At 39.7% G+C, this 27,467-nt stretch overlaps 1 protein-coding gene across 2 annotated transcripts; it reads left to right on the forward strand.

The window, feature by feature from the left end:
* On the forward strand, positions 1-27,467 carry LOC309691003 (MAGUK p55 subfamily member 4-like). Of its 2 annotated transcripts, XM_082508528.1 has the most exons (21): positions 1-1,373; positions 2,824-2,881; positions 3,831-3,952; positions 4,040-4,117; positions 4,927-5,010; positions 11,544-11,675; positions 15,251-15,332; positions 15,781-15,866; positions 16,179-16,250; positions 16,504-16,700; positions 17,006-17,064; positions 17,406-17,423; positions 18,220-18,261; positions 18,374-18,394; positions 23,394-23,432; positions 23,726-23,893; positions 24,434-24,514; positions 25,950-26,043; positions 26,223-26,331; positions 26,458-26,592; positions 26,733-27,467. In XM_082508528.1, the coding sequence occupies exons 2-21, from the start codon at positions 2,860-2,862 to the stop codon at positions 26,916-26,918; spliced, it is 1,827 nt and encodes a 608-aa protein (XP_082364654.1). In that variant the 5' UTR covers positions 1-1,373; positions 2,824-2,859; the 3' UTR covers positions 26,919-27,467. The 2 variants fall into 2 exon arrangements, 1 of the variants encoding a protein (XP_082364654.1); XR_014271847.1 differs by lacking the exons at positions 15,781-15,866; positions 16,179-16,250; positions 16,504-16,700; ... (9 more) ...; positions 26,458-26,592; positions 26,733-27,467 and adding exons at positions 12,213-12,507; positions 12,954-14,204 and having other exon boundaries at positions 15,251-15,329.

The following is a 27,467-nucleotide window of genomic DNA, read 5'->3' on the forward strand; positions in this document are numbered from 1 at the left end:
GTTGAGAAGGTTAAATGATCAAACTTTTCACAGAGTAAGCATAAACAGTCACACATCCACCTAACAGCATGCAAAGCAAAAAGTTCCTCTGGTACGGGAATGCTTTTCTCCTTGGACTTAAGCACTCCGGCCTAATTGCTAAATAGAATCAGCTGTAAAGAAGGGCAGCGTCTAAGACTGGAAAGACAGCAAGACCACACCCACTGAGTCAAAATCACAGAGGCCCTTATATGGCCCTAATAATCTCCCTTTATCCTAGTCATGACACGAAATCTATATTCCTAATTTATCACTTAATTTATCACTTGATCACATATTGTTATGTGAATTTTGCAAAGAACTGTAGCTGGTCAGATATTGAGAAAGAATTGCTGGAAAAACATGGTACTACTTTTCCATGTTTTCTTGCATCTGTTTTTGTTATATGTCCTCTCTCTCTTTCTTTGTGTTTTTGTCTACCACTGATCCTTCAGAAAGCAGAATAATCCTGGAGGAGGTGACCCAGTGACCATTACCCTGCAATAACCCCCAACACACACATACACAAAGCAGACACAGGCTGGCCTCACCCAGATGTTGCAGTGGGATTTAATGCACCAGAAGTACTGTTATTCTTTGCTGCCACTCTGATTCTGGTTGGCTTGCTGACCTGCTGTTTGTATGTGCCAACAGTTATTGTGAGAATCAAGACCAATGTTCCGCTTATGAGGACATTAAAGATAAAGGATCATTTTGTTGATCTTCACATCGTGACAAACCTGCCGCTTGTCACGGCTATTTGAGGCTTTGGGCTCTGTCTTAGGCTTTGATTTGGAATTAAGGGAAGATTAAGATAAAGGGCAGGGTAATGCATTATGCCACAAAGGGTTCTCACAAAGACAGCTATACAAACATGTGTGATTATACTGTGTGTGTGTGGGGGGGGGGGGGGGGGGGGGGGGGGGCTAAAAGCAGTGAAGAGTTAAGAAGCTTTGTGATTTGATGACTTACTTAAAGTGAATGAGAGAGTGAGTTGATGAGGATGGCTGAAGAATACAACGAGAAAGCAGGAACTAGAATAAAAGTGGACATGGGAACACTGACAGGGTTAGCGATAAAAACTTCAAGCTGATAACGAAATGTTTTTTTAAAATATTGCAAAAGTCAGCAAACAGGGAAGAGAGAAGGGGGAGCAGGAGACAGCGCAAGGGAGTGAGAGAGGGAGATTGGTGGTTGGTGGATTAAGTCGGGTCAGAGAGGATTAGTGTCAGTTCAGGTTTGGTAGTAAACTCACATTCATGTTGTTGGCGTTGACTGCTTCTGACACACTCGCCCTACTGGTTCCTTTCAACTGAGAAATCCCACACTGAACAATTGGACCACAGGAAGGGAATGTGAGTTTACCTTTTTTGACACTTCTGACTCTTGTAGTGCAATTGATTAAAAAAAAATCGGACTAAGCATATACAGCCTTCCTGCTTGCTCTATGGGGCTTTACTTACAGCTGATGAGCAAATAAGCTGAGTGCCTATTTGCTCACTGTACTTTTTATATGCCTTTTTGTGTTTGCTTAGTAGCACAGCATTTGAAATACCAAGAACTTGAGGGATGAGGGATGAAGGATTTACGCACATACAGAATAATCACAAAGAAATACTAATAAATGCTGCCATCCACTATGGGACCCTCCTGGCGATAATGTAGACACAATAAAATATTGCATATTTTATATACAATAGCATAGCAACAAAGTTCTCCCTGGTGTATATAGGTCTGGATTCAATTTATTTTTTAAATGATAATATTTATCTTACATGATTGATAAGCGACACCAACAGAAATAGTCTAAAAGAAGTTCCATGAAACTGTGTAACGAGTTTCACAGAACCCAAGGTTTCGTGACTAATGGAAGCTCTTCCCGGACAGTGTAAGTGGAAACGGAAGTTGAGCCGAGATAAGCAGCTGAAGAATAGCCGTAACCTGAAATTAGTCCACATTTAGTAACCTGCTGCTGTAACAGGAAGTTCTAAAGTAGGATAAGCTGCATTTAAAACATTCACTTCATTCATTGTTTCCCTCTCTGCTGTTCAAAGGAACATAATTTTTAAACATTGCTCTGCAATTTTGATCATTTGTTGTTCTTTTTTTAAAAATAAATTTTAACATTAACATTTTATTTGTAAAATATTCATTTTATGTATTTATTCAAAGTAACCCCTAATAACGACCAAAACTACACAATAAAAATAAAAAATAAAAACAATCACTTAAGTTAGTTATTTGGACACCATTTGAGGTAGAATGTGTATTACAACATGGTATAAAGATACACCTATTTTCTACAGCCATAACATTTAATCATAATAGTAAGACTTTGCTATGATCTCTCAAAAGTTACAGACTCTTAACTTTGAAGTACAATTAACTTAAAAACTACTCATTTTATCCAGCTGCAGTCAAATTGTCCAGGGCATCAAGATCTGTTGTTGATCAATTTTGAATGAAAATCATGGTTATCAGCCATAACTTCCAAACTCTGAAGATTATATCCATACCAAGTAGTAATTTTGAGTGTTTTCATGCCTTGAAAACATGAAGATCAACCTGATATTCTGCCTAAGGTGAAATGCTTTTGGAATGAAAATGTAAATGTGTCATCTTTCTTTGTCTGTTGTAATAAAACAAGATGATAGTCACACACAACATGAATTGAATTATGTTTAATAATGACATGGGTACTAACTAAAGATTGTTAAATTATCTAGATTTGTTTTATTTTTAATATGTAAAACATGATGTTGTTACATAAATCTGTTTTTTATTTCTTTCTCCATATCTTTTCAGTGGAATAACCCTTTCATTCTCTTCTGAACAATTACCATGAAAAAAGCAATGGAGGATGGTGAGAAGCACATACACGTATACAGACAAATTCAGTAGACTTGAATTCACCTGTCTCAGTCATGAGTAGGTGCTTACTTGAAAAGACTTATTATAAAAGAAGGGTCAGGGCTTCTCTATAATGTTAATCCTGTCTGGTTCTGTCGGCTTTTCACCTTCTGCTCAGGAGAAATGTGAAACCTCAAACATCTGCTGTGATATTAAAGGCAATTATATTAAAGACATTCATTGGAATCTGTCAGTCACAGTGTAATTAATCATGCGTACCCCAGTTTTAATGCCCCAATTCTAACTATTTCTGACAATACCAAGTGAAAGATAAAGAGACAGTTAAGCAAACACTGGAACAATACAGTAATCAAACCAAATTTGGACAATATGAGAGCACTTTTATTTTTCAATTACTAAAAAACTTTCTCCACTGCTATTATTGTACCAATGTGAAATAAAGTAATATGGAAATGAGGTTTTACTCTAAGCACTCGAACCACATTTTAATGTCAACATTTCAGACAATGCAAATTTGTTCCCCAAGCTAACCAACTTGAATTAGCTATGTATGGATCACTTCAGCATCTGTATTGGATAGCAGTATCTCCAGTTTGTTTAAGCAAATATTTTATTTGTACGATTATTTATCTTCTGTGCTGCCTTGACTACACTCTAAAGCCTCACTCTATCCGCCTTAGTGCAGCTGCCGTACCATACTGTGATATATGTCAGCAGGCTCTCAATGAAGTGGTAGAAGGTCAGCAGCTGGTTGGAGTCCAGTTTGCACTTCCTGAACTGCTACATAGGCATAAGTGCCATATGATTGTGTGTGTAATTTGATGAATTAGTTGCAAGTGCTTTGAGCGCTCAGCTGTGTAGAAAGGTGGTGCATAACTACCAGTCCATTTACCAAGAATTCCCTGTGTCTTCCCTAATTCCCTATGTCATCATTTGTTCAGGTGTCAGTGTGGTACTATCCAGTGTGGTGAAGGATGTTGACCAAGCTGTTAGCAGGAACATTAATGGTGCTCAGCTTTTGCATGAACTACTGAGTGCACCGTGGCTTTGTGCCCTGCTGAAGGTACATGATTCAAAGGTCCTGAGTAAAAGACACACACCTACCATCTGTCTGCAAACTAAAAGTTATCATTTGGTGCTTTGTCTCCAGATTTATGAGTGCCTGTTAAAGTTCCAGAGACTGACACCAAGCCCCGTTTTGCCTTATGCTGCAGGACTCTCACATGAGGTGTGTATATATACAACACAACAAACAAGCAGCCATAGACGAAATATTTAGATCCCTAAATATCAGTCATTAGTGTTCTGTAAAATATCACCTTATCACAGCTGATTCAATTGGAATTTTAATTCTGCATCTTGCAAAAGGTAACAAAATTAAAACTAAGTAAGCCTGATAATGTAATCAATACAGAAACCAACCAGAACATGTCTGCTTTCTGTAAATAATACAAAGCACAACAGGAGACACCCTCTCTACATTTACATTTAGATTTAAACCTTTCCTTTTTGAAAAAGTTTTTAGAGGATGTGGATCAAGTGACCAGATGACTGTGATAAGTCATTTTAACCTCCTAGGACCTGGCGTCCACATATTAGGACATCACACTTTGGGTTATTTAGACCAAAATACTCAATTTTGCTCTACAAGGGCCTGATATCCACTTATGAGGACATTATGCTGCTACTGTTCTTACGAAATTTTAAATGGATATCCTCATATGTGGCTCTCATTTTTCTTAGAAACAAAAATAGGGTAAAACAAAAAACTGGTAATCCTTTGTTTTTACATTCATCGGGTCCCAATATGCCCAAATATCAAAGAGAAATTAAAATGCATGCTCTGGAAGAGTTCGGGTCGTAGGTGGTTAAAGTCATTAAAATTATGTCTGGATCTAAAGTTTCTTCTGGAAATATTTCCATAGAAATCAGTGTTTTTAGGTCTCTTGCTTTCCTTTTACATATGTCTGGTATTCTGTCTTTCCAGTATAATGTAATTTAACATCTGATTCAGGAATCTTCTTAATTTTTCATTAGGTCATAACTGCAATACTGACAGCTCAAAAGCCTTCAGCTCCAGCTAGAGAGTTGTGCAGCCTCCTGAGCTCACCTCATATCCAGGTACATACACACACACACATATATATATATATACATATATATATATATATATATATATATATATATATATATATAGGGGTGCAATGATACACAAAATTCATGGTTTGGTTCGATACTTTGGTGTCACGGTTCGATATTTCTTGATACAAAAAAAAATGTTCATGCTTTTTTAATTTGTCATTTATTAAAATTAAAAATATATATTTTAACTCAAAAGTACAGTTTTTAAATTTAATGTTGCTGAAACAACAAAGTAATAAAAAAAATAAATCTATCTGATCGAGAAATCACTCATCTTTGGAAAAGAGAGTTTATTACAGAGAAATGGCTCTTTCCAAAATAAAAGCGATTCTATACACTTCTTCTGGGGTATACTTTCAGCAGCATATTAAACATATCAGGTCCCCATAAGGAGAATCATATGCTAACTTCTGTCTAAATGACTCGGGTAAAGTTTGTAGCATGCGTGCTTGTTGTTTTTGTCTGCTTCCACTTGTCTTTGCACTAGGATGATGTCGGTGTAAATGTGCAGTCATATTCATTGTGTTCCTACTAGTGCTGTCAGCGTTAATCTCGTTGAAATGACCTTAACGCCACAACACACCAAATCTCCGTTAACGAGCTACCGCGGATCGCCCCGTGCGTGGGGCTGGACAACCAACACATTAACGAGCTAACTGCGCTAACGCAGTAGTTCCCACCAATGTAATTGAGCATTGCGTGGCACATCCGACATACTATTTTACTTTTGTCCATGACGCGCTTACCTTCAGGGTCATACGTCACATGAAAACCAAAATAGTTCCAAACGCCAGATCTGAATGAGGGTGGGGGAGGTTAAATTTGCTATGTTGCAATGAGAGCTTAACTTGTGTCTCGCGAGCTTGCCCTGGGCTCAGTGAATCTGCGTTCGACTACTCCGCCTAGGCTGCACTGCTGAGTGCAGATCCACTGAGCGCTCAACACAGACAGCATCGTCAGAAGAAAAGTTGATAAAATAAATTAAAAATTTTGTATTGTTTGATACATATGCGTACCGAACCGAAAGCACTGTATTGAACGGTTCAATATCGATACGAGTATTGTTGCACCCCTAATATATATATATTAGAGATGGACCGATCCGATATTACGTATCGGTATCGGTCCGATACTGACCTAAATTACTGGATCGGATATCGGAGAAAAATAAAAAATGTAATCCGATCCATTAAATATCACGAAAGCACCTCACAAAACTTGCAACACGCCGTAACTCACCTCAGAACGTTAGCACGTCGGAGCAGTATGCATCACGTGATAGAGCGGCTGTGGCATGCAGGACCTGTTGGTGGTCTGGATAGCATTTGGAGCTTCGCTAGCAACCCGGCATTTCATCTCCGACAAAGTTATCCTGAGAGAAGTAAAGCAAGTGTGTAAGTCCATCTCTGAATGTTTGTAAAGCATTCCTGCGTTAAGCTTAACAAACGACTGCCTCTTCTTGCTGCTACTTCAATCATGAAACTGCTTAACGATCAGCTGATCGGCTTTTCTGTCGCGAGTCCGTGACTCTAGTTTGCTTTTGGCCCACTTTGCACCAGAAAGAGGAAACCAGCGGCTGAACAACAGCAGCACGTTTAAGCTTGATCAGCTGTTGTTAGAATTTATTTAATATTACTTTCTACTCGAGGATCTTTTTCTACGTAGCTGACGCTGGTAACTGTGCAGGGGCGGATCTAGCAAAGTTTAGCCAGGGGGGCCGATAGGGCATTAACAGGGAAAAGGGGGCACAAAGACATACTTTTCTTTCTTATTCTCATTTAAAATGTCTAGCTTTTAATAAATAATTATCTGACACCCAAAGTTTTAATTTGATGTAAAATGAATAGAAGTCAATTACTGTATATAGTGACTATTAAGTCTAATATATATACCCTAGTAAGCTATAGTACTTTTTCCTTTGGGAAGGTACCATCTGTGCAGTCTGCAATTCTGTTGAAGAAAGATGTTGAATCTATTTAATATTTCTTGAAAAATAATTGATTTCTGTGCATTTTTTTTCACACTGCATCAAATTAAGGTTGATTACGGCGATTAAGCATCATGAGGTGGAGCGTGAGGGGTGGTTCCCTATTTTTTATTTATTTATTTTTGTTGTTGCTGGGAGTTGGAACCCTATTAGTTAGGTTGCTTAATATTTATGCTAAGTACTCTTTAAAATACCAGAATAGGGAGGATGGTGTAGGTTTAAGTTTATTAAATTGATCAGTATTGCTGAACTATGAAATATTTTTTTTTGCATACAGGTATAACAGAATAGCTTTAGTGTAGTTGTTGTTTTAAACTTGAGTATGAACTTATACAAAATGCAGCAAGATATTTAAAAAACAGTTTTGTTGATTAAAAAACACTATATCGGATTCATATCGGTATCGGCAGATATCCAAATTTATGATATCGGTATCGGTATCGGACATAAAAAAGTGGTATCGTGCCATCTCTAATATATATATATATATATATATATATAGATATATAGATATATAGATATATATATATATACAGTGGGGCAAAAAAGTATTTAGTCAGCCACCGATTGTGCAAGTTCCCCCATTTAAAATGATGACAGAGGTCAGTAATTTGCACCAGAGGTACACTTCAACTGTGAGAGACAGAATGTGAAAAAAAAATCCATGAATCCACATGGTAGGATTTGTAAAGAATTTATTCGTAAATCAGGGTGGAAAATAAGTATTTGGTCACCTCAAACAAGGAAAATCTCTGGCTCTCACAGACCTGTAACGTCTTCTGTAAGAAGCTTTTCTGTCCCCCACTCGTTACCTGTATGAATGGCACCTGTTTGAACTCATCATCTGTATAAAAGACACCTGTCCACAGCCTCAAACAGTCAGACTCCAAACTCCGCCATGGCCAAGACCAAAGAGCTTTCGAAGGACACCAGGAAAAGTATTGTAGACCTGCACCAGACTGGGAAGAGTGAATCTACAATAGGCAAGCAGCTTGGTGTGAAAAAATCAACTGTGGGAGCAATCATCAGAAAATGGAAGACATACAAGACCACTGATAATCTCCCTCGATCTGGGGCTCCACGCAAGATCTCATCCCGTGGGGTCAAAATGATCATGAGAACGGTGAGCAAAGATCCCAGAACCACACGGGGGGACCTGGTGAATGACCTGCAGAGAGCTGGGACCAAAGTAACAAAGGTCACCATCAGTAACACACTACAACGGCAGGGAATCAAATCCCGCAGTGCCAGACGTGTTCCGCTGCTGAAGCCAGTGCATGTCCAGGCCCGTCTGAAGTTTGCCAGAGAGCACATGGATGATACAGCAGAGGATTGGGAGAATGTCATGTGGTCAGATGAAACCAAAGTAGAACTTTGTGGTATAAACTCAACTCGTCGTGTTTGGAGGAAGAAGAATACTGAGTTGCATCCCAAGAACACCATACCTACTGTGAAGCATGGGGGTGGAAACATCATGCTATGGGGCTGTTTTTCTGCCAAGGGGACAGGACGACTGATCCGTGTTAAGGACAGAATGAATGGGGCCATGTATCGTGAGATTTTGAGCCAAAACCTCCTTCCATCAGTGAGAACTTTGAAGATGAAACGAGGCTGGGTTTTCCAACATGACAATGATCCAAAACACACCGCCCGGGCAACAAAGGAGTGGCTCCGTAAGAAGCATTTGAAAGTCCTGGAGTGGCCTAGCCAGTCTCCAGACCTCAACCCCATAGAAAATCTGTGGCGGGAGTTGAAAGTCCGTGTTGCTCGGCGACAGCCCCAAAACATCACTGCTCTCGAGAAGATCTGCATGGAGGAATGGGCCAAAATACCAGCTACTGTGTGTGCAAACCTGGTAAAGACCTATAGTAAACGTTTGACCTCTGTTATTGCCAACAAAGGTTATGTTACAAAGTATTGAGTTGTATTTTTGTTATTGACCAAATACTTATTTTCCACCCTAATTTACGAATAAATTCTTTACAAATCCTACCATGTGGATTCATGGATTTTTTTTTCACATTCTGTCTCTCACAGTTGAAGTGTACCTCTGGTGCAAATTACTGACCTCTGTCATCATTTTAGGTGGGGGAACTTGCACAATCGGTGGCTGACTAAATACTTTTTTGCCCCACTGTATTAGGGGTGCAACGATACACAAAATTCACGGTTCGGTTCGGTTCGATACTTTGGTGTCACGGTTCGATATTTTTTCGATACAAAAAAATGTTCATGCCTTTTTAATTTGTCATTTATTAAAATTATAAATATATATTTTAACTCAAAAGTACAGTTTTTAAATTTAACCCTAACCCTTGTGCGTGTTTTTTATTTTGACAGCGAATGCGCACCTGCGGACCACTTATGTGCAGCCCTGGTTATTTAGCTCATCATATTGCAGCCACAGAAATTCTTTTGTCCATGAAACCATAAAGCTGCACTTTCTTTTTGCCTTATAGTCTGATTTGTCATAACTTCTCCGTTTTGTGGTAAGCTTTTCTTTGGCTGTCACTTCTTCACCCTGACCTGTCTTATTTGGCTCAGCAGAACTGAAATGCTTTTACACGCTCACTCACGTAAGCTCAGCGATTCTCTGCGCGATCAACCTCTCACATGTTTAAGCTGCGGGAGATTTCACTTGTCATGTTTGCATAGTAAGCTAACGATTAATAAGACGATGTCAGAGGAATTGGTGCACAAATTATCATCACTCACCAATCAGTACTGTCGCTCTCTATACACAGTTCGCACGATTGCAAAGTGAAAGCAAAAAAACAAGCGCAAATTCAAACGCAACTTCAATATGTCACATATTGACAGTGACTCACCGATGCCAATGACATAATTACCCAGCTACATTTCTGAAAGAATGCAAAAGCATTGACATATATTTTTCCTACAATAGCCTGACGGGCAGGGAAGAGATAGATTTTGGTAGCCCGACTGAAAAAATCGCTAGCTCCGGGACGTCGGGCTAGCGATATTGCAAGCCCTGTATCTGATTGAGGAATCACTCATCTTTGGAAAAGAGAGTTTATTACAGAGAAATGGCTCTTTCCAAAATAAAAGCTATACTATCCGCTTCTTCTGGGCTATATTCTCAGCAGCATAAGGAGAATCACGTGCTAACAGCTGTCTAAATGACTCGGCTAAAGTTAGTAGCATGCTTGTTGTTTTTGTCTTTGCACTAGGATGATGTCGGCGTAAATGTGCAGTCATATTCGTTGTGTTCCCACTAGTGCTTTCAGGTTAATCTCGTTGAAATGACCTTAACGCCACAACACGGCAAATCTCCGTTAACGAGCTACCGCCGATCGCTCCGTGCATGGGGCTAGACGGCAAACACGTTAACGAGCTAACTGCGCTAACACACTAGTTCACACCAATGTAATTGAGCATTGCATGGCACATCCAACATACTGTTTTACTTTAGTCCATGACTCGCTTACCTTCAGGGTCATACGTCACATGAAAACCAAAATAATTCCAAACGCCAGATCTGAATGAGGTTCAATTTGCCTGTTGCAAGTAGAGCTTAACTTCTGTCTCGCTAGCTTGCCCTGCTCTCTTCCTTCTGACTATGCTGTCTGTGTTGAGCGCTCAGTGGATCTGCGCTCGACAGTGCAGCCTAGGCGGAGTAGTCGAACACAGATTCACTGAGCGCTCAACACAGACAGCATCATCAGAAGGAAAATTGATAAAATAAATTACAAATGTTGTATTGTTCGATACATATGCGTACCGAACCGAAAGCACTGTATCGAACGGTTCAATATCGATACGAATATCGTTGCACCCCTAATATATATATATATATAGATTCGTTTTATAGATTCATTTTAGAATCCATGTTCATCATGGCATGCCTTTCTTAACCTCTGGGGGGTCCTAGAAAAATGCATACACTATTGGGCTTAGAGCCACAAATCGACCACGCCATGAAAAGTGCCATAAAATATCTATATATTAATATTTTTTTCCACTTTAAATTAGCCAATCTTTTAGACCTACTTCTCCTTGAAATATTCATATCAAGTTTTAATTACATTTCGCGGATTTTAACCCTTTATATCCCGGTTTCGTCACATGGCCGCACTGTTTTTTTAGCCCCAAAAAACAAAGAAATCAAATATTTCCCAAAAGATACAATTCCAAGGCCCGGACTCCCGAGTACCACCAACATTCGGAAGATGGCCCATTATTTGGTTGTAATGACCGTGGAATGGGAAATAGCGTTTATAATGGGTTTCAATGGGGCACAAATCGACCACTAGGACCAATAGTGTAAGTTTATCTGTAGCTCAGCCACTGAAGCTAATTTAAGGGAGTCAGACTGGAATTTTGAAATATATGTAACCAGACTTTTTTTTGGAAAAGTTGGCTATATTCCGTTCAACACAGTGCAAATGGCGTGTATACGAACAATGAAAAATGTCACACCCAAGACCACCCAGAGGTTAACTTATAACTTATATTTGAAGTTTCTGGTTACCCATTACTGATTATCTATCTCTCTGTATATCAGGCTCTCTTGTCATCTCATGACAGTGTTGCACAGTCAGACTATGAGCCTGTCTTACCCCCTCTGCCTGATGAAATACCAGAGGATGAGGAGGCAATGAGGATTGTGTGTCTTGTAAAGAACAACCAGCCTCTGGTAAGACATAAGCATTTTCCTCATAAATGTAAACTTTTGCTCAGAAATACAGTTTCGTTCGTGTCAGCTATAGAAACCTATAAATATACATAAATGTGTTTTTGTCATTTTTTGTCCTTGTTTTTTGTTTTAGATAAGCTAAGGTAGCTTAGCTTTCTATTTACATGGCGTTATTAGTCTCAATATCTATGTCGTCCAAAACTCTCTGAAAGAAAAATGACAAAAAACATTGCTTATAAGCACAATCCAGAGAGTGATTACATTTTCAAACAAACCAAACAAATTAGTAATATATTCCTGTAAGATAGGGATGCAGAAATGATCACTTTTGTTAAACAGAATCTATGAAGTCAACAAGATGGCTTGTTGACTTCATTGATTCGATGACAAATCTGAAGGTAGCCTTGCAAGGTGCCCTCAGATTAGTCATAAAGTAGTTAAGTCTTAAATTGCTTAAATATAAATTACATTATGTTAACTTTAAAATGTTCTAATAAACCCTAAAAACTCAAAGTTTCTCATCTTTCATTCATTAAGAGTGGAGAAGAGTGTAGAAGGAGTGTAGGAGAAATTCACAGCCGCTGGAGCAGCCTGCACCGCTTTACATTGGAACGCCTCATCCCTGCAAGAAGAGCTCAGTCAGGGGAGGAGCTCAGAGTGCCCGAAAGTGAAGCAAAGCTTCCCCTTGTTCATAAAGACGGCAGGTCCCACCCCTTTCTCCCTCGCTATGAATCCACAGGAAGTTGCTATTTGTGTTCACCAACTGTAAAACTTGGGAACAAAGGACTCAATCAGTCAGCTCCCTCTGTTTTGAACCCTGCTACCTGCACTGGTAAGAGGAGGAAGAACAGATGATGACAGTCCATACAATCACCAATCATCTGACCATTTTCATTTGATCATTCTTTGTCTGTATTTAAGCCATCAAATATAAAAAACAATGGCAACATATCATAGAAACGCAGGCCATCCATCAGTACCTTCACTAATCATAATCGAGGATTCATTCTTTCTTGTATCTAATCATTCTAGTATTTGGTACTTTCTGGGCAAATATTTTCATATGTCTAGCAATGGCAATGAAAGGCAACAACCACTTCATCTATCTTGGTGTCATTCCTCAGTGCAACTAAGTGTTCATTTCTTCATGAACCTGCCATCATCTGGCAGTCTATAAGTCTTTTGGGCTTTCCTGCCATTACATTTCTTTTCAGACATAGTTTGCTAATGTCTTTCTGTTCTCTTGAACTGCAAATTTATTTGGTGGTTCATTTTCAGAGGAACTCAAACCCAATGGGAAAGATGGTGCTTCAACCAGAGAGAGCAGTGATGACTACGCATACCCACCTCCTCCAATCCCAGCTTACAGTTTTAGCCTTCCCAACTCTCCTGTGTTGTACAAAAAAAATTCTACAGGAGGACAGTCAAAAAATATCCCCACACCTGGAAGGACCTCCTCTTGTCGTGGCATGAACCCTCTTAGATCTCGCACTGCTCCTTCTAGTCCTGCAGCTAGAAGGAGTACTCAGGAACAAGGGGTCAGCACTATCTCCAGAAGAGATGGTTGTCAAACCACTCAAACCAGACCTCATAACACACATCAGGAAGAGTCTTTAAATCATCCATTAATGTTCCACTACGCTACAGCTCCTCGTCACAATGAATGCCAGAACATATCAAAACGTAAACAAAATGCGCAGCAGCAGCAATCAAGACACCATAATCAGCCTGCTGAACTCAAGAAACAGTGCAGTGTGGAAGAGCTTAGGTCCACTGTTCAGATGGTGGCCAGCAGTATTGAACACAATAGTCAGGATGTACGCCAACTTGGTGAGAGGATGGTGGCAGCATCAGAGATGATCACAGACAGCGTGGAAGAGAACGCCCAGGCACTTAACCTGCTTGCCGAGGTGGTGGACAAGCTTCAGGGGCTAATCGTAACCAAAAAACACCTCGAGTCATCTCCTTCACAGACAAAGACACAACAATATCCACCCTCACCTCCTCCAAGGGTCTCCTCATTATCTCCAAAACTTGTCCGCAAATCTCCAATACCATACCCAGGCCCACTCTCACCATCTTCTTCCACTACTTTCTCCTCTTCTTCATCCACAAGTTCTTGTGCAGATGACTTTACAACATCTAGGAGTCCAACACAAATTAATGGTGGATCCAAAAGGATGGTGGCAGCTCCTCAGAGGGCAGGTAGGGGTGGTAATAATGGACAAGTGAGGTTCAACACTGGAACCATTTCAAGAGCTCCTCTGGAGGACCAACAAGACTGTAAGAGTACAGGCTGCTTAAAAACAAAGAAGAAGAAGAAGAAAGAGTAACTAGACTAAAAACAAAGCTTTTCATCTCTTTCCAGCATTTGTACTGGAAAAGCTGTGACAGTGACAAAAATACCTAATGTTTTAGTCTAAAAAGAAATATCAGCTACAACAACATATGGACTTTTTTTTTTTAATTTGAAGACTTTTTCGATTTTTCAAACAATCACTCAAAGGAACAAAAGCAAACAATATAAAGGTACAAAGCAATTTCTTTCTGTCTTATTTTCGTCATCTAGTCCAACTATTCTTAAAAAGTATGACAGCTTTCATTTTTTTCATCAGCTCTGATTTATTATTTTGGGTTCTTGACTATGATGGTCTGAATATATACATTGAGCAAAAAAGGAGGAAAGTGTTTAGGGTTAAATTTATTTTTAATAATATTTGTTATGGATTATTTTGTACATGTCGAACTGCATTCATCTTGACTTATTGTTTGTATATTTACGTGGTATCTATTGCACATCAAATACAGCAATAAAACCCTGTGGAAACACCTAAGAAGTTTTACATTATTCCACATATAGAAACATCAAAATTAATTTTCATGAGCACTGTTTTAGCGCCTGGTTGGAGCTTATGTAATTGGCATTTTTTTAAATAATTTAGCATTTTCATTTCCCAAAACTATGGTAGCAAATTTGCAGGACTACTAAAGTTATCCTTAATTTTCATGATCCCTTGCTACCAGTTTGCTTCTAGCAATGGCCTGTAGTGGACATGGTATTGTGTTGATAGTGTTTACCTTTAGAGTCCCCATGATATTTTGATGTAATGCAAAATGAGTTAATATCAAATGCCCAAGCATTAAAATATAAAGAAAAAAACCCTTTAGTTATCTATTTAACTTTGATCTACCACCAGCACTAAACTGTGTGGCTTTGAGTTGAATGTATGTTCAGCTGCTGGGTGTATTATGTTAGTGTGTATATTGATATTCCTCACAAAATGGCACAAAAATGGAAGGCCTTATAAAAAAAATAATAATAATAACTGGCGTACAAGAAGAGCTTTTACTTAATTTGCTGATTTTTTAATGAGGATCTCATGAAGAGAAAATGTGTTTAAACAAAGTATTTATTATTTACTTTTAAAATCGTGTACTTTTAAAAATTAATTTAGTCAAAATTTTCCATTTGCTAATCTTAGAAAACATATTGCCTTTGCCTTAAGATCTCTTGTCACTATTTTTGCTTGCTTTTTACTTTGTTGTTAAATTTTGAACAACTCTCTATCTGTTAGGGTGCAACTATAAGAAAGGATGAGGCGACGGGAGATATCTCTATTGCCCGGGTGATTCATGGAGGATTGGCTGACCGCAGTGGTATACAAGTATTTTAAGTGTGTGTGTGTGTGTGTGTGTGTGTGTGTGTGTGTGTGTGTGTGTGTGTGTGTGTTACATGTTTAGACAGCTTTGTGAGGACAGAAAATTGACATGCCACTATACTTATACAGTCGCTTATAACAAAATGTCCGTCCGAGTTTGAAGGTGAATGTGGTTTTAGTGTCAGGGTTACAATTAGGTTATGGTCAGGTTTAGGCTGAGGGTTAAAGAAAGCAGTATGTCAATGAGATGTCCTCACTAAGATATGAAAATGTGTGTGTGTGTGTGTGTGTGTGTGTGTGTGTGTGTGTGTGTGTGTGTGTGTGTGTGTGTGTGTGTGTGTGTGTGTGTTGCATGTGCATTTTTGCTTATGTCTGTGTGTGAGAGATGAAAACATCACGCCTAGCAATAATATGTCTTAATAAATATGGGTTTTTGCCTGTATCAGGACTTCTACATCCTGGAGACCTATTAGTGGAGGTAAATGGAAACCCAGTGGTGGGCCTGGAACCAGAACAGGTCATCCATATACTGGTATGCTATCAGCATCTGCTAAAAATAAGAAAAACATTATTTAAAAGAAAATACTATTATCAATGCTATTGTATACATTTTAGAAATATTAAAGGCAGTTTTTACCACCTCATTCAAAAGCCATTTAAAGTAAAAAAAAAAAAAAAAAGAAAACGAAAAAAAAAGAAAACGAAAATGTTAAACACAAGCTTTATAGTATTAATAATATGTATAAATGATAGTATGACAACATGCTTGGTGAAAGCGTGTACATTTGATTATTAAAAATAATTCTCACCATGTATACTTCTTGTGTATGACTTTCCCTGTCAGGCCAATTCCCAAGGCACTATCCTGTTTAAAATCATTCCAAATCCATCTCAGGCCATCCTCAGCCAGACACCAGTAAGAAACACACACTTTATCACTTTACCTCCAGTATCACTTTATTAAAAGCACATTTTGTTGACATTAAACTTACTTATGAGCAGGAAAATCCCTGTACAATTACTGACATGATTCACTGATTGTTATTTTCCAGGCTGGTGTTCCAGGTTTAAAAACATGATTTCCCTCAGTACATCTGTGAATGTTTCACTTTTTGATTAATTTATTTTTTAATCTGCAATAAAACAAAGTTTATCTGTCTGTCTTCCAGGTATGTATGAGGGCAATGGTAGACTACTGCCCTCTGCAGGATTTTTCCATCCCATGTCCAGATGCAGGAATGGCATTCAGCAGAGGAGACCTTCTTCAGGTGGTTGACCAGTCAGATGGACAGTGGTGGCAAGCCAGGAAACTGCCATGTGCTACATCCTGCGCTGGTCTGATTCCCTCGGCCAGCATGCTGAAGAGGTGAGACGCACTCACATACTGTGAAGATGTGACGAACTTACAGGCCGCAGCCAGAGGAAGCGGTTAGTTTATAGATCTGACATTATGAGAGTAAGAAAACATTTATAACATAATTCTAAGTAACTTTAAAGGGCTACATCACTTTTATTCTGCACATTTAACTGATGGCAAAGCCTTAACACTGTTAGGTAAAGTTAGCTTATAATAATGTCAGAAAGAATATATCTTTGCAGTTTGGCTCCATGATTTTAGCTTAAGACTCTAATACATTGGTTGCATTTAACAATTTATTTCTCTTTCTACAGTAAACAGAGGGAACAATGGTGGTGTCAGCCTTTACAGGTTCATACCTGCATCAGACCACGTGAGGAATCATGGTTGTTATTATTAAACATGTGCTTATTTAATGGTTTATATATTATATGTACATTTATTGCAGAGTTGTTTGTAACTTGGATATTTCTCAGTAATGCCTAAAGTTTTACAAACCAGTGTGATTACATGAAGCACTTTTAATGTATTTTTTAGTCTTTAAAATATTTGAAAGATAAGTCAGTCACTACAAAAATAATTTGTTATTTTAAGTCGGTGTGTGCATAAAAGTTTTTTTTTCTCACCTGTGTGTAAATCTCTACCTGCTGTGACATAAAATGAGCAATGCTTTTAACGGCTGTTTATTTTTTCTGTTAACCCTGCTGCCCTTAGTGACCCTGACTGCTAACGGTGGGTGTGACATGTGAAACATCATCCATAATAGTCATTTAATGTCGTAGTTTAGTTCATTTTATTTTTCTGAGTGTGCTTGTTTGTTAGCTTGTTTTGATGACACCTTTTTTTATTATTATTATTCAGCACTAATTACTGTTATCTGCACTAACCTGTCAGTCAATTCCTAACACAGAGAGGTGTCGCTTAGGCTAATAACAAACCACCAATAACAAAAACAAGAAACCACAGAAGACTTTTTTTTAAATCATTGAATAAAACTATAATAATTGAGGTCTCTGAGACTATTAACAGAAACAATAATCTATACTACTGGTATACAATATCTCCCAAACATCACTTGTTCGTCATGTTAGGGAATATCTTGTAGTCAAAACCAGCTATCCATGCATGCATACTTATCCAGAGTCAATCACAGCTTTCATAGGATGAGAATTCTATGAGAAATCTATCCACAGGTCACCAATCTACCAAAGAGAGAAATACAACCATTCGCACACATGAATCACCAATTGAACTACAGTGTTAATTAAGCTGCTTCTGCAGCTGCTTATTTCATCTTCTGAGAGATCTCAAAGGTAGAAACAAGAGCTAAGATCATGCCAGGCTGCTCCTTTCACAGTAACTGAAGTGTGTTATGTTGTGTTACAGTCTGTCACATTAACACTTTCAACCAAACATAGCTTTTTGTGCCTTTCAGCCATACAGTATGTTGTCTTTGTTGGTGTATTTAAACCCAGCTACATGTATGTGAAAATAAGCTTTAACTAACTTTTCTGTTATTTTGTTCCAGAGGAAAATCCTGCAAATTCTGATGAGAAACATGCAATAACAGGTGAACATAATAAATACATATTCATATATATTTTAAATATTTAGTTTTTATATACGAAAGCTATGCATTATTCAACAACCCATTGAATGTCACTATTTTTTTTTTTTTTCAGATCTGGAGGAAATAAATTTTGGTAGGTAAGTCTGTCCAGTGATGAATGTGTAAAAAGTGCAACCTTTTGATTGCATGACACTCATTGCTGTTCCTTTCTATTTCTTAGTGGGGGTTTTTCTCATATTTATGTCTATTGAGTTTCTCATCAATACTTTAGAGTGACAGACAACCAAACAACAAATTCTTTACACATGAAGTTGAAAAGATAAATTATTTAAAACAAACAAACAAAAAAATATATGTATAATATAAAAAAAAAAATCCCCACTCGCCCCTGTGGGCAGTCAATCCTTCAAGCTCGGGTCCTCTACCAGAGGCCTGGGAGCTTGAGGGTCCTGCGCAGTATCTTAGCTGTTCCCAGGACTGCGCTCTTCTGGACAGAGATCTCCGATGTTGTTCCCGGGATCTGCTGGAGCCACTCGCCTAGCTTGGGAGTCACCGCACCTAGTGCTCCGATTACCACGGGGACCACCGTCACCTTCACCCTCCACATCTTCTTGAGCTCTTCTCTGAGCCCTTGGTATTTCTCGAGCTTCTCGTGTTCCTTCTTCCTGATGTTGCTGTCATTCGGAACCGCTACATCGATCACTATGGCCGTCTTCTCATGTTTGTCTACCACCACTATGTCTGTATCTGGAAGTCCCACAGGATCTTAGCTTGGTCATTCTCCATCACCCTTGGGGGCATCTCCCATTTTGACCTCGGGACTTCCAGGTTATACTCGGCACAGATGTTCCTGTACACTATGCCGGCCACTTGGTTATGGCGTTCCATGTATGCCTTGCCTGCTAGCATCTTACACCCTGCTGTTATGTGCTGGATTGTCTCTGGAGCATCTTTACACAGCCCGCACCTGGGGTCTTGCCTGGTGTGATAGACCCCAGCCTCAATGGATCTTGCGCTTAGTGCTTGTTCCTGTGCTGCCATGATTAGTGCCTCTGTGCTGTCTTTCAGTCCAGCTTTGTCCAGCCACTGGTAGGATTTCTGGATATCAGCCACCTTCTCTACCTGCCGGTGGTACATACCGTGCAGGGCCTGTCATTCCATGATGGTTCCTCGCCTTCCTCCACTTTCTTGGGTTTCTGCTGCCTGAGGTATTCATTGAGCACTCGGTCAGTTGGGGCCATCTTCGTGATGTATTCGTGGATGTTCCTTGTCTCATCCTGGACTGTGGTGCTGACACTCACCAGTCCCCGGCCCCCTTCCTTCCGCTTAGCGTACAGCCTCAGGGTGCTGGACTTGGGGTGAAACCCTCCATGCATGGTAAGGAGCTTTCTTGTCTTGATGTTAGTGGCTTCTATCTCCACCTTTGGCCAACTTATTATGCCAGCAGGGTACCTGATCACGGGCAGGGCGTAGGTGTTGATAGCCCGGATCTTGTTATTACCATTCAGCTGATTCCTCAGGACTTGCCTGACCCTCTGCATGTACTTGGTGGTTGCAGCTTTCCTAGCGGCCTCTTCATGGTTCCCATTCACCTGTGGGATCCCCAGGTACTTGTAACTGTCCTCTATGTCGGCAATGTTGCCTTCTGGTAGTTTGATCCCCTCCATTCTGACTACCTTCCCTCTCTTTGTTACCATCCGACTACACTTCTCCAGCCGAACGACATTCCGATGTCATTGCTGTATATCCTGGTGGTGTGGATCAGTGAATCAATGTCTCGTTCACTCTTGGCATACAGCTTGATGTCATCCATGTACAGGAGGTGGCTGACAACTGCTCCATTCCGTAGTCGGTATCCATAGCCAGTCTTGTCATTTATCTCTCTGAGGGGGTTCAGGCCTATGCAGAACAACAGTGGGGACAGAGCATCTCTTTGGTAGATCCCGCACTTGATGGTGACTTGTGCTATGGGCTTGAGGTTGGCCTCCAGTGTTGTCCGCCACATCCCCATTGAGTTCCTGATGAAGGCTCTCAGGGTCCGGTTAATCTTATATAGTTCTAGGCATTCCAGGATCCAGGTGTGGGGCATTGAGTCATAGGCCTTCTTGTAATCAATCCAGGCAGGACAGGTTGGTCAGTCTGGTCCTGCAGTCTCAGCTGACTGCTTGGTCTGCCAGTAGCTGTTGTTTTGTGCCTCTGGTATTCTTGTCCATCCCTTTCTGTGCCCCGCTTATGTGTTGACCCATGTGCCTGTTCATCTTAGCCACTATGATGCCTGACAGGAGCTTCCACATGGTGCTGAGGCAGGTTATTGGTCGGTAGTTGGAGGGGACCGGTGCCTTCTGGGGGTCCTTGAGGATCAGGACTGTCCAGCCTTCAGTTAGCCATTCCGGGTGTCTCTCGTCAACTAGCAGCTGGTTCATTTGTGCTGCCAGGCGCTTGTGGAGTGCAGTCAGCTTCTTCAGCCAGTAGGCGTGAACCATGTCAGGGCCTGGTGCTGTCCAACTCTTAATACTGGAGACCCTTTCTTGGATATCTGCCACTGTGATGGTTACTGGAACCTGTTCTGGGAGGTCGCTGTGGTCTGCCTTCAGATCCACTAGCCACTGAGCATTGCCGTTATGGGTTGCGTCCTTCTTCTATATGCTCTTCCAGTATTGCTCCGTCTCCAGACTTGGTGGTGCTGTTCTCTTATTGTTCCCTTGCCACTGAGAGTACACCTTTGCTGGTTCTGTGGAGAAGAGAGATGGACCGATCCGATAGTATCGGTATCAGTCCGATACTGACCTAAATTACTGGATCGGATATCGGAGAGAAATAAAAAATGTAATCCGATCCATTAAATATCAGAAAAGCACCTCACAAAACTTGCAACACGGCGTAACTCGACTCATAACCGTAGCATGTCGGAGCAGTGTGTTCACGTGATAGAGCGGCTATGTGTATTTGTAGCCTCGCTACAAAACCAGAATTTCATCTCCGATGAAGTGATCCCAGAGAGAAGTAAAGCAAGTGTGTAAGTTCGTCTCTGAATGTTTGTAAAGCATTCCAGTGTTAAGCTTAACAACTGATATATGGAGCGACTGCCTTTTAATGAATAATTATCTGAATCTTACACCCAAAGTTGTAATCTTGTGTAAAATATATAGAAGTCCATTACTGTATATAGTAACTATTAAGTCTAATATACCCTAATAAGCTATACTACCTTTTCCTTTGGGAAGATACCATTTGTGCAGTCTGCAATTCTGTAGAAGAAAGATGTTGAATCTAGTTAATTATTCTTGAAAAAGAATTGATTTCTGTGCATTTTTTTTCTAACCTGCATCAAATTAAAGTTGATTACGTCGATTAAGCATCATGAGATGGAGGGTGGGGGGTGGTTCCCTATTTTTTTTGCTGGGAGTTGGAACCCTATTAGTTAGGTTGCTTAATATTTCTGCTAAGTACTCTTTAAAATACCAGAATAGGGAGGATGGAGTAGGTTTAAGTTTATTAGATTGATCAGTATTGCTGAACTATGAAATATTTTGTTGTATTTTTTACATACAGGTATAACAGAATAGCTTTAGTGTTGTTGTTTATTTAAACTTGAGTATGAACTTATACAAAATGCAGCAAGATATTAAAAAAACAGTTTTATTGATTAAAAAACACTATATCAGATTCATATCGGTATCGGCAGATATCAAAATTTATGATATCGGTATCGGACATAAAAAAGTGGTATCGTGCCATCTCTAGTGGAGAACAGCTGGTTTATTCTCCTGCCTTCTATCTCTCTGGTGTACCTCCTCAAGTGGCTGGCCAAGGCTGTGAGTCTTTGCTTGGCAGTTTCCAAGGCCTCCGGTATGGACAGTTTCCTGTACTTCTTAGGCACCTTCCTCATTGCGCCTTTCTGCATCTCCGATAGTTGGCTAACCTCCCTCCGTGCTACTTTGATCTTAGCCTCTAGCCTCCTTCTCCATGGAGGGTACTGCCCCTTGTGGCTGTTCAACTTGTAGCCAAGCATCTCGCTGATCACTGCTGCCGTATTGTAGATCAGCTTGTTAGTGTCGGTAATCATGGCTGTAGGTATCGTCCGTAGTGCTGCATTAACATCATCTAGCAGACCTTCTGAGGGTACTTCACGTAATCTTGGTAACCGGCTATGGGGGGTCCAGGTTTCAAGCTTGGCCATGATCCTATCTTTCAGGTCAGTTCATCTCGCACTCAACGATCCTTCTCCTATCGCACTTGGGGCATGGTACCCAATCTCGAGTGGCCCCCTGACCTGGCGTCCTGGTTCCCCCTTGCCGTAGCATTTATGTTGTACCTCATCAATCTCTAGCTGTGAGAGCAGTCCCTTCTTTCGAATGTTGGAACACTGAGCTACTAGTTGTTTCGCCGTCATTGTGGATGTTGGGTATCGAAGAATCCATAGGTCCCTCATCCTATTCATCTAACCCCTTCCGCCAGGGTTACTTGCGTAGTAGCATTCCAACAACGCCTTGTTTTTGTCTCTTGCCCACCGATGCCTTCTTGTTCCAGTAGCCCACTTCTCGTCAGGGTGCCCTGGTTCCTCAACACCTGACGCGGACCTTGTTGAACTTGTACTACTGGAACTTATTGAGGACGCGGCCAGGAATCCCGTCCGGACCAGTAGCTTTGCGTGCGTTCACCCTCCTGAAGCACTTCTGCACATCCTCCTCAGACATAGTGTTCGCACGAACATCTCCAGGGTTTTTGATTTGGGAAGGATTTAACTGTTCTGGATGGGACGACATCTTCCACGCATTTTCTGATGAATCCGCAGACTGAATCTGTGTACTCATCAATATCATTAGCAGCCACGTGAAACATTTCCCAGTCCGCATGATCAAAACAGTCCCACAGCGTAGACTCTTTTTGTATATGTACTTGTTTATTCCGAGTCATAATTCGATAAAATTATTTTAATGAAAATTTTAAATGGCGGTAATTTAGGTGCATTTTTAATATGACCATGAAAATTAAGGTCAGGCTTACAAACAAAAAATAAAATGTAGTAAATACATATAAAAATAAATGCTTACTTGTTTCTGTACTTAATAAAAAGAAGAAATGTACTGCCTGGTGATAAATCTAGGAGTTTGAATGTTTCTTTCCTTCAGATGAAGCTGAATCTGATGTTACTGATGGAATCTACCTGGGTAAGACATATATGCTATTCAGATAATTAGGTAGTATTTAAGTAGTCATTAAGTGGGTAGCACTGATAATAAAATCTATACTGAAGGATGGATTTAATAAGACAAGTTATTATTTAATAATAAATTCCTACAATCTAATGAAATCATATCTATAGAAAATATATATTATCAATAATAAATCATTTTACTGCTGTCTCTAAACTTTGGTAACGTTCACCTTATAAGGAGAAGTGTGTGTGAGAAGTGTGTCAAGTTTATTAAGTGAAACTAAAAGTGCTCTTTAACCTCACCAGCTGGTTTCCGTCGAAGTTTCCGTGTCTGGAAGAGGACTTCCTACAGGAAGCGACGACAGTCGTGCACCACCTGCTCCCCCAACACCAATGCTTTGTCCACCCCCTATGAGGAAGTGGTTTTGTACCAGCGCCCTCCTCAGGAGAACCACCGCCTCATCATCCTCGTTGGTGAGATGAATAACTGCATTAATAACACATGAATGCTTCCATGAGAAATCAATCACTGCCTCCCAGCTGACCCTGAAATTATGGAATGTCGGTAAAGTGTTTCAAATAGACCTCCCACCTCATGTCAAAAGACAACTGCAGCACAAAATTGCTGAACAGAATAAAGATTAACAAAATCTGAGATTATCAATTGATCTTGAGACCCTCTGTATTAGAAGCCTCTCTGTATGCTTAGATTTTTCACTGGTTTCTTGAATACTGAATTGCTGGCATAACTACAGTAGTCCTTTGAATTAAGTACTTATCTAATTATAATACATACAATAAATAATGCTTTACTTTATGTACTGTTCAACACACTGGTCTCATCCTTGTATCAGGAGAATGTTTGAAATCGTTTCACTTCTACTGTAACAGCACCTGCTGTTTTCTCCTTGTTTGAAAAAGTTTATTCTCCAGCATTCTTGTCCGTCTCTGTATGTATATCTTTGGAAGTCTGAAGGAGATTCCTACCAGTTCATTATTTGTTCTTCTGCACAGGTGCTTCAGGAGTTGGAGTAAATGAACTTAGGAAGAGACTCATCAAACTGAATCCTTCGACATTCCAGGGACCAGTGCCTCGTATGTGCCTTTTACTTAACACGTGTGAGGTTTTCCTAATGAAATCAAATGAACCTGTTCTTCTCATTTTAAATGACAATAAAAAGAGGGCTCTACATTTAAAAAAAAAGAAATATATGTTTTTGTTTTGTTTGTTTTTAAACATCTGGAATATTATCATGGACTGTGTGTGAGGATGGTTGTGAGATTTGAAGTCACCTGTTGGTTTGCAGTTGAGCCCAGTTTGGTATAATTACTTATGAGAAGTGTCCTGTGACTTCCAGATAAGAAGCATGACTTACTGGCTTTGACACTCTTGAAAAAAAAATATTTAGCTCAATAGCGGAGGAGGTAGTAAAGTCATGAAAGTGATTTTACCTGCTTTACATAATTATTAGGGGTGCAACGATACACAAAATTCACGGTTCGATATTTTTTCGATACAAAAAAATGTTCATGCTTTTTTAATTTGTCATTTATTAAAATTATAAATATATATTTTAACTCAAATGTACAGTTTTTAAATTTAATGTTACTGGAACAACAAAGGGATAAAATAATAAATCTATCTGATCGAGAAATCACTCATCTTTGGAAAAGAGAGTTTATTACAGAGGAATGGCTCTTTCCAAAATAAAAGCTATACTATACGCTTCTTCTGGGCTATATTCTCAGCAGCATATTAAACATATCAGGTCCCCATAAGGAGAATCATGTGCTAACTTCTGTCTAAATGACTCGGGTAAAGTTTGTAGCATGCGTGCTTGTTGTTTTTGTCTGCTTCCACTTGTCTTTGCACTAGGATGATGTCGGAGTAAATGTGCAGTCATATTCATTGTGTTCCCACTAGTGCTGTCAGCGTTAATCTGAAATGACGTTAACGTCACAACACGCCAAATCTCCGTTAACGAGCTACCGCGGATCGCCCCGTGCGTGGGGCTGGACGGCGTCAACACGTTAACAAGCAAACTGCACTAACGCAGTGGTTCCCACCCATGTAATTGAGCATTGCGTGGCACATCCGACATACTGTTTTACTTTTGTCCATGACGCGCTTACCTTCAGGGTCATACGTCACATGAAGACCAAAATAGTTCCAAACGCCAGATATGAATGAGGGTGGGGGAGGTTAAATTTGCCATGTTGCAACGAGCTTAACTTCTGTCTTGCTAGCTTGTGCAGCGCTCAGTGGATCTGCGCTCAACAGTGCAACCTAGGCGGAGTAGTCTAACGCAGATCCACTGAGCTCTCAACACAGACAGCATCGTCAGAAGAAAAGTTGATAAAATAAATTAAATAATTTTGTATTGTTCGATACATATGCGTACCGAACTGAAAGCACTGTATCGAACGGTTCAATATCGATACGAGTATCGTTGCACCCCTAATATTTATACTGCTGTTTTCACTGTGACTAATTATTAATATAAACGTTCTGATTGGTCTGTTCTTCTAGACACCACTCGCTCAATCAGAGCAGGGGAGCAGAACGGTAGAGAGTACCACTTTGTTACCAAAGAACTGTTTGAGTACATGGTCTGCAACCACAGGCAAGATTTTATTCCTTTACTATAAATTTTGCTAATGTTCTTGGTGTTGATTGTCATGATTTTTGGGGCTTTTTGTTCAAATTTTAGGGAATTATATAAGTTTATTATTTATTTAACTATAATTGTATGCTGTTTTTGCACGTGTGGATGTATGAATGTGTGTGTGTACATGTGTTCAGATTTTTGGAATATGGGGAGAGTAAAGGTCAGCTGTATGGAATTAGCACTGATGCCATTGATGAGGTGCTAAAACGAGGGCGGATGTGTATCATTGACGCCGAGCCCCACGTGAGTCTCATGTAACACAGATTCACTTATTTCATGTATTCTGAACAGTCTCTAAGTTTTCTGTGAAGCTTTTTGTTTGCATATGATTGAAAAAGCTTTGGTGTTAATATAGTATTTTATTTCCAGAGCATCCAGCTGTTGCGAACAAAGAAATTTAAACCCTATGTAATTTTCATCAAACCACCCAGCCCAGACAGACTCAGGGAAACTCGCAGAGATGCTCGAATCATCACCAATTATGCCATCAACAGAGTTTTCTCAGTAAGAGCATAAAAAAAAAAATTATATGTGTGTGTGAGTGTGAGTGAGTGAGAGAGAGAGAGAGAGCAGCTGCTTATGAAAAAGAAAAGCAAAAGCATGAATGTTATTTAAAACTGACAATAATAATAATGTCGTTTTAGGAGGAAGACTTTGCAGAGCTTGAAGAGACATCAAAGCCGATTGAAGCAAAGTACAAGCAGTTTTTTGACAGTGTCCTGGTGAACGAGGACCTACAGGACGCTTGCATAGAGCTCTGTTCCATCATTCAGCAGGCACAGGATGAACCACAGTGGATACCTGTAAGCTGGGGAAGAGCAGAGGATTAGCACAGGGGAAGAATAAAATACTAAAGAGATACAAAATGACAACGTGAAAGTGAAATAAGAAGAAACAGGCAGAAATAAGTATTTAAAGACACGGTGAAATCCTCAGAGCAGAACATAAGGATAATACATTTATAAGGGATGAACAGATAATCAGTCATATGATTATGATGTGACACTATCCATGATGTCATATCTTTGCAATTTGGGAACAAAACTCTTTATTTGTATCCAGTGGTTGGTAACCCTAGCAACAGTTTGTTGTTTCATGTTACATGCTGTTACATGGTGTTGAACACTACACTTTAATTATATTTCATATAATCACTCCCACTTTTGATGCTGTTTTTTTCAGTGACAGCTGTTCAATGTATTTACTTTCAGTCTTTCAGTCTTTGCCTCTCTGTGCTGTAGTGATATCTTATTGGTATGTTATTGGTATGTTGTGGTTTAGAGGCTAAGTAGGCTGCATTTTTAATTTGAAATGTACAGTGGGCAAAAAAGTATGTAGTCAGCCACCGATTGTGCAAGTTCCCCCACTTAAAATTATGA

Source organism: Aulonocara stuartgranti (genome assembly GCF_965226115.1).
Source record: "Aulonocara stuartgranti genome assembly, chromosome: 16".
Taxonomy (NCBI): domain Eukaryota; kingdom Metazoa; phylum Chordata; class Actinopteri; order Cichliformes; family Cichlidae; genus Aulonocara; species Aulonocara stuartgranti.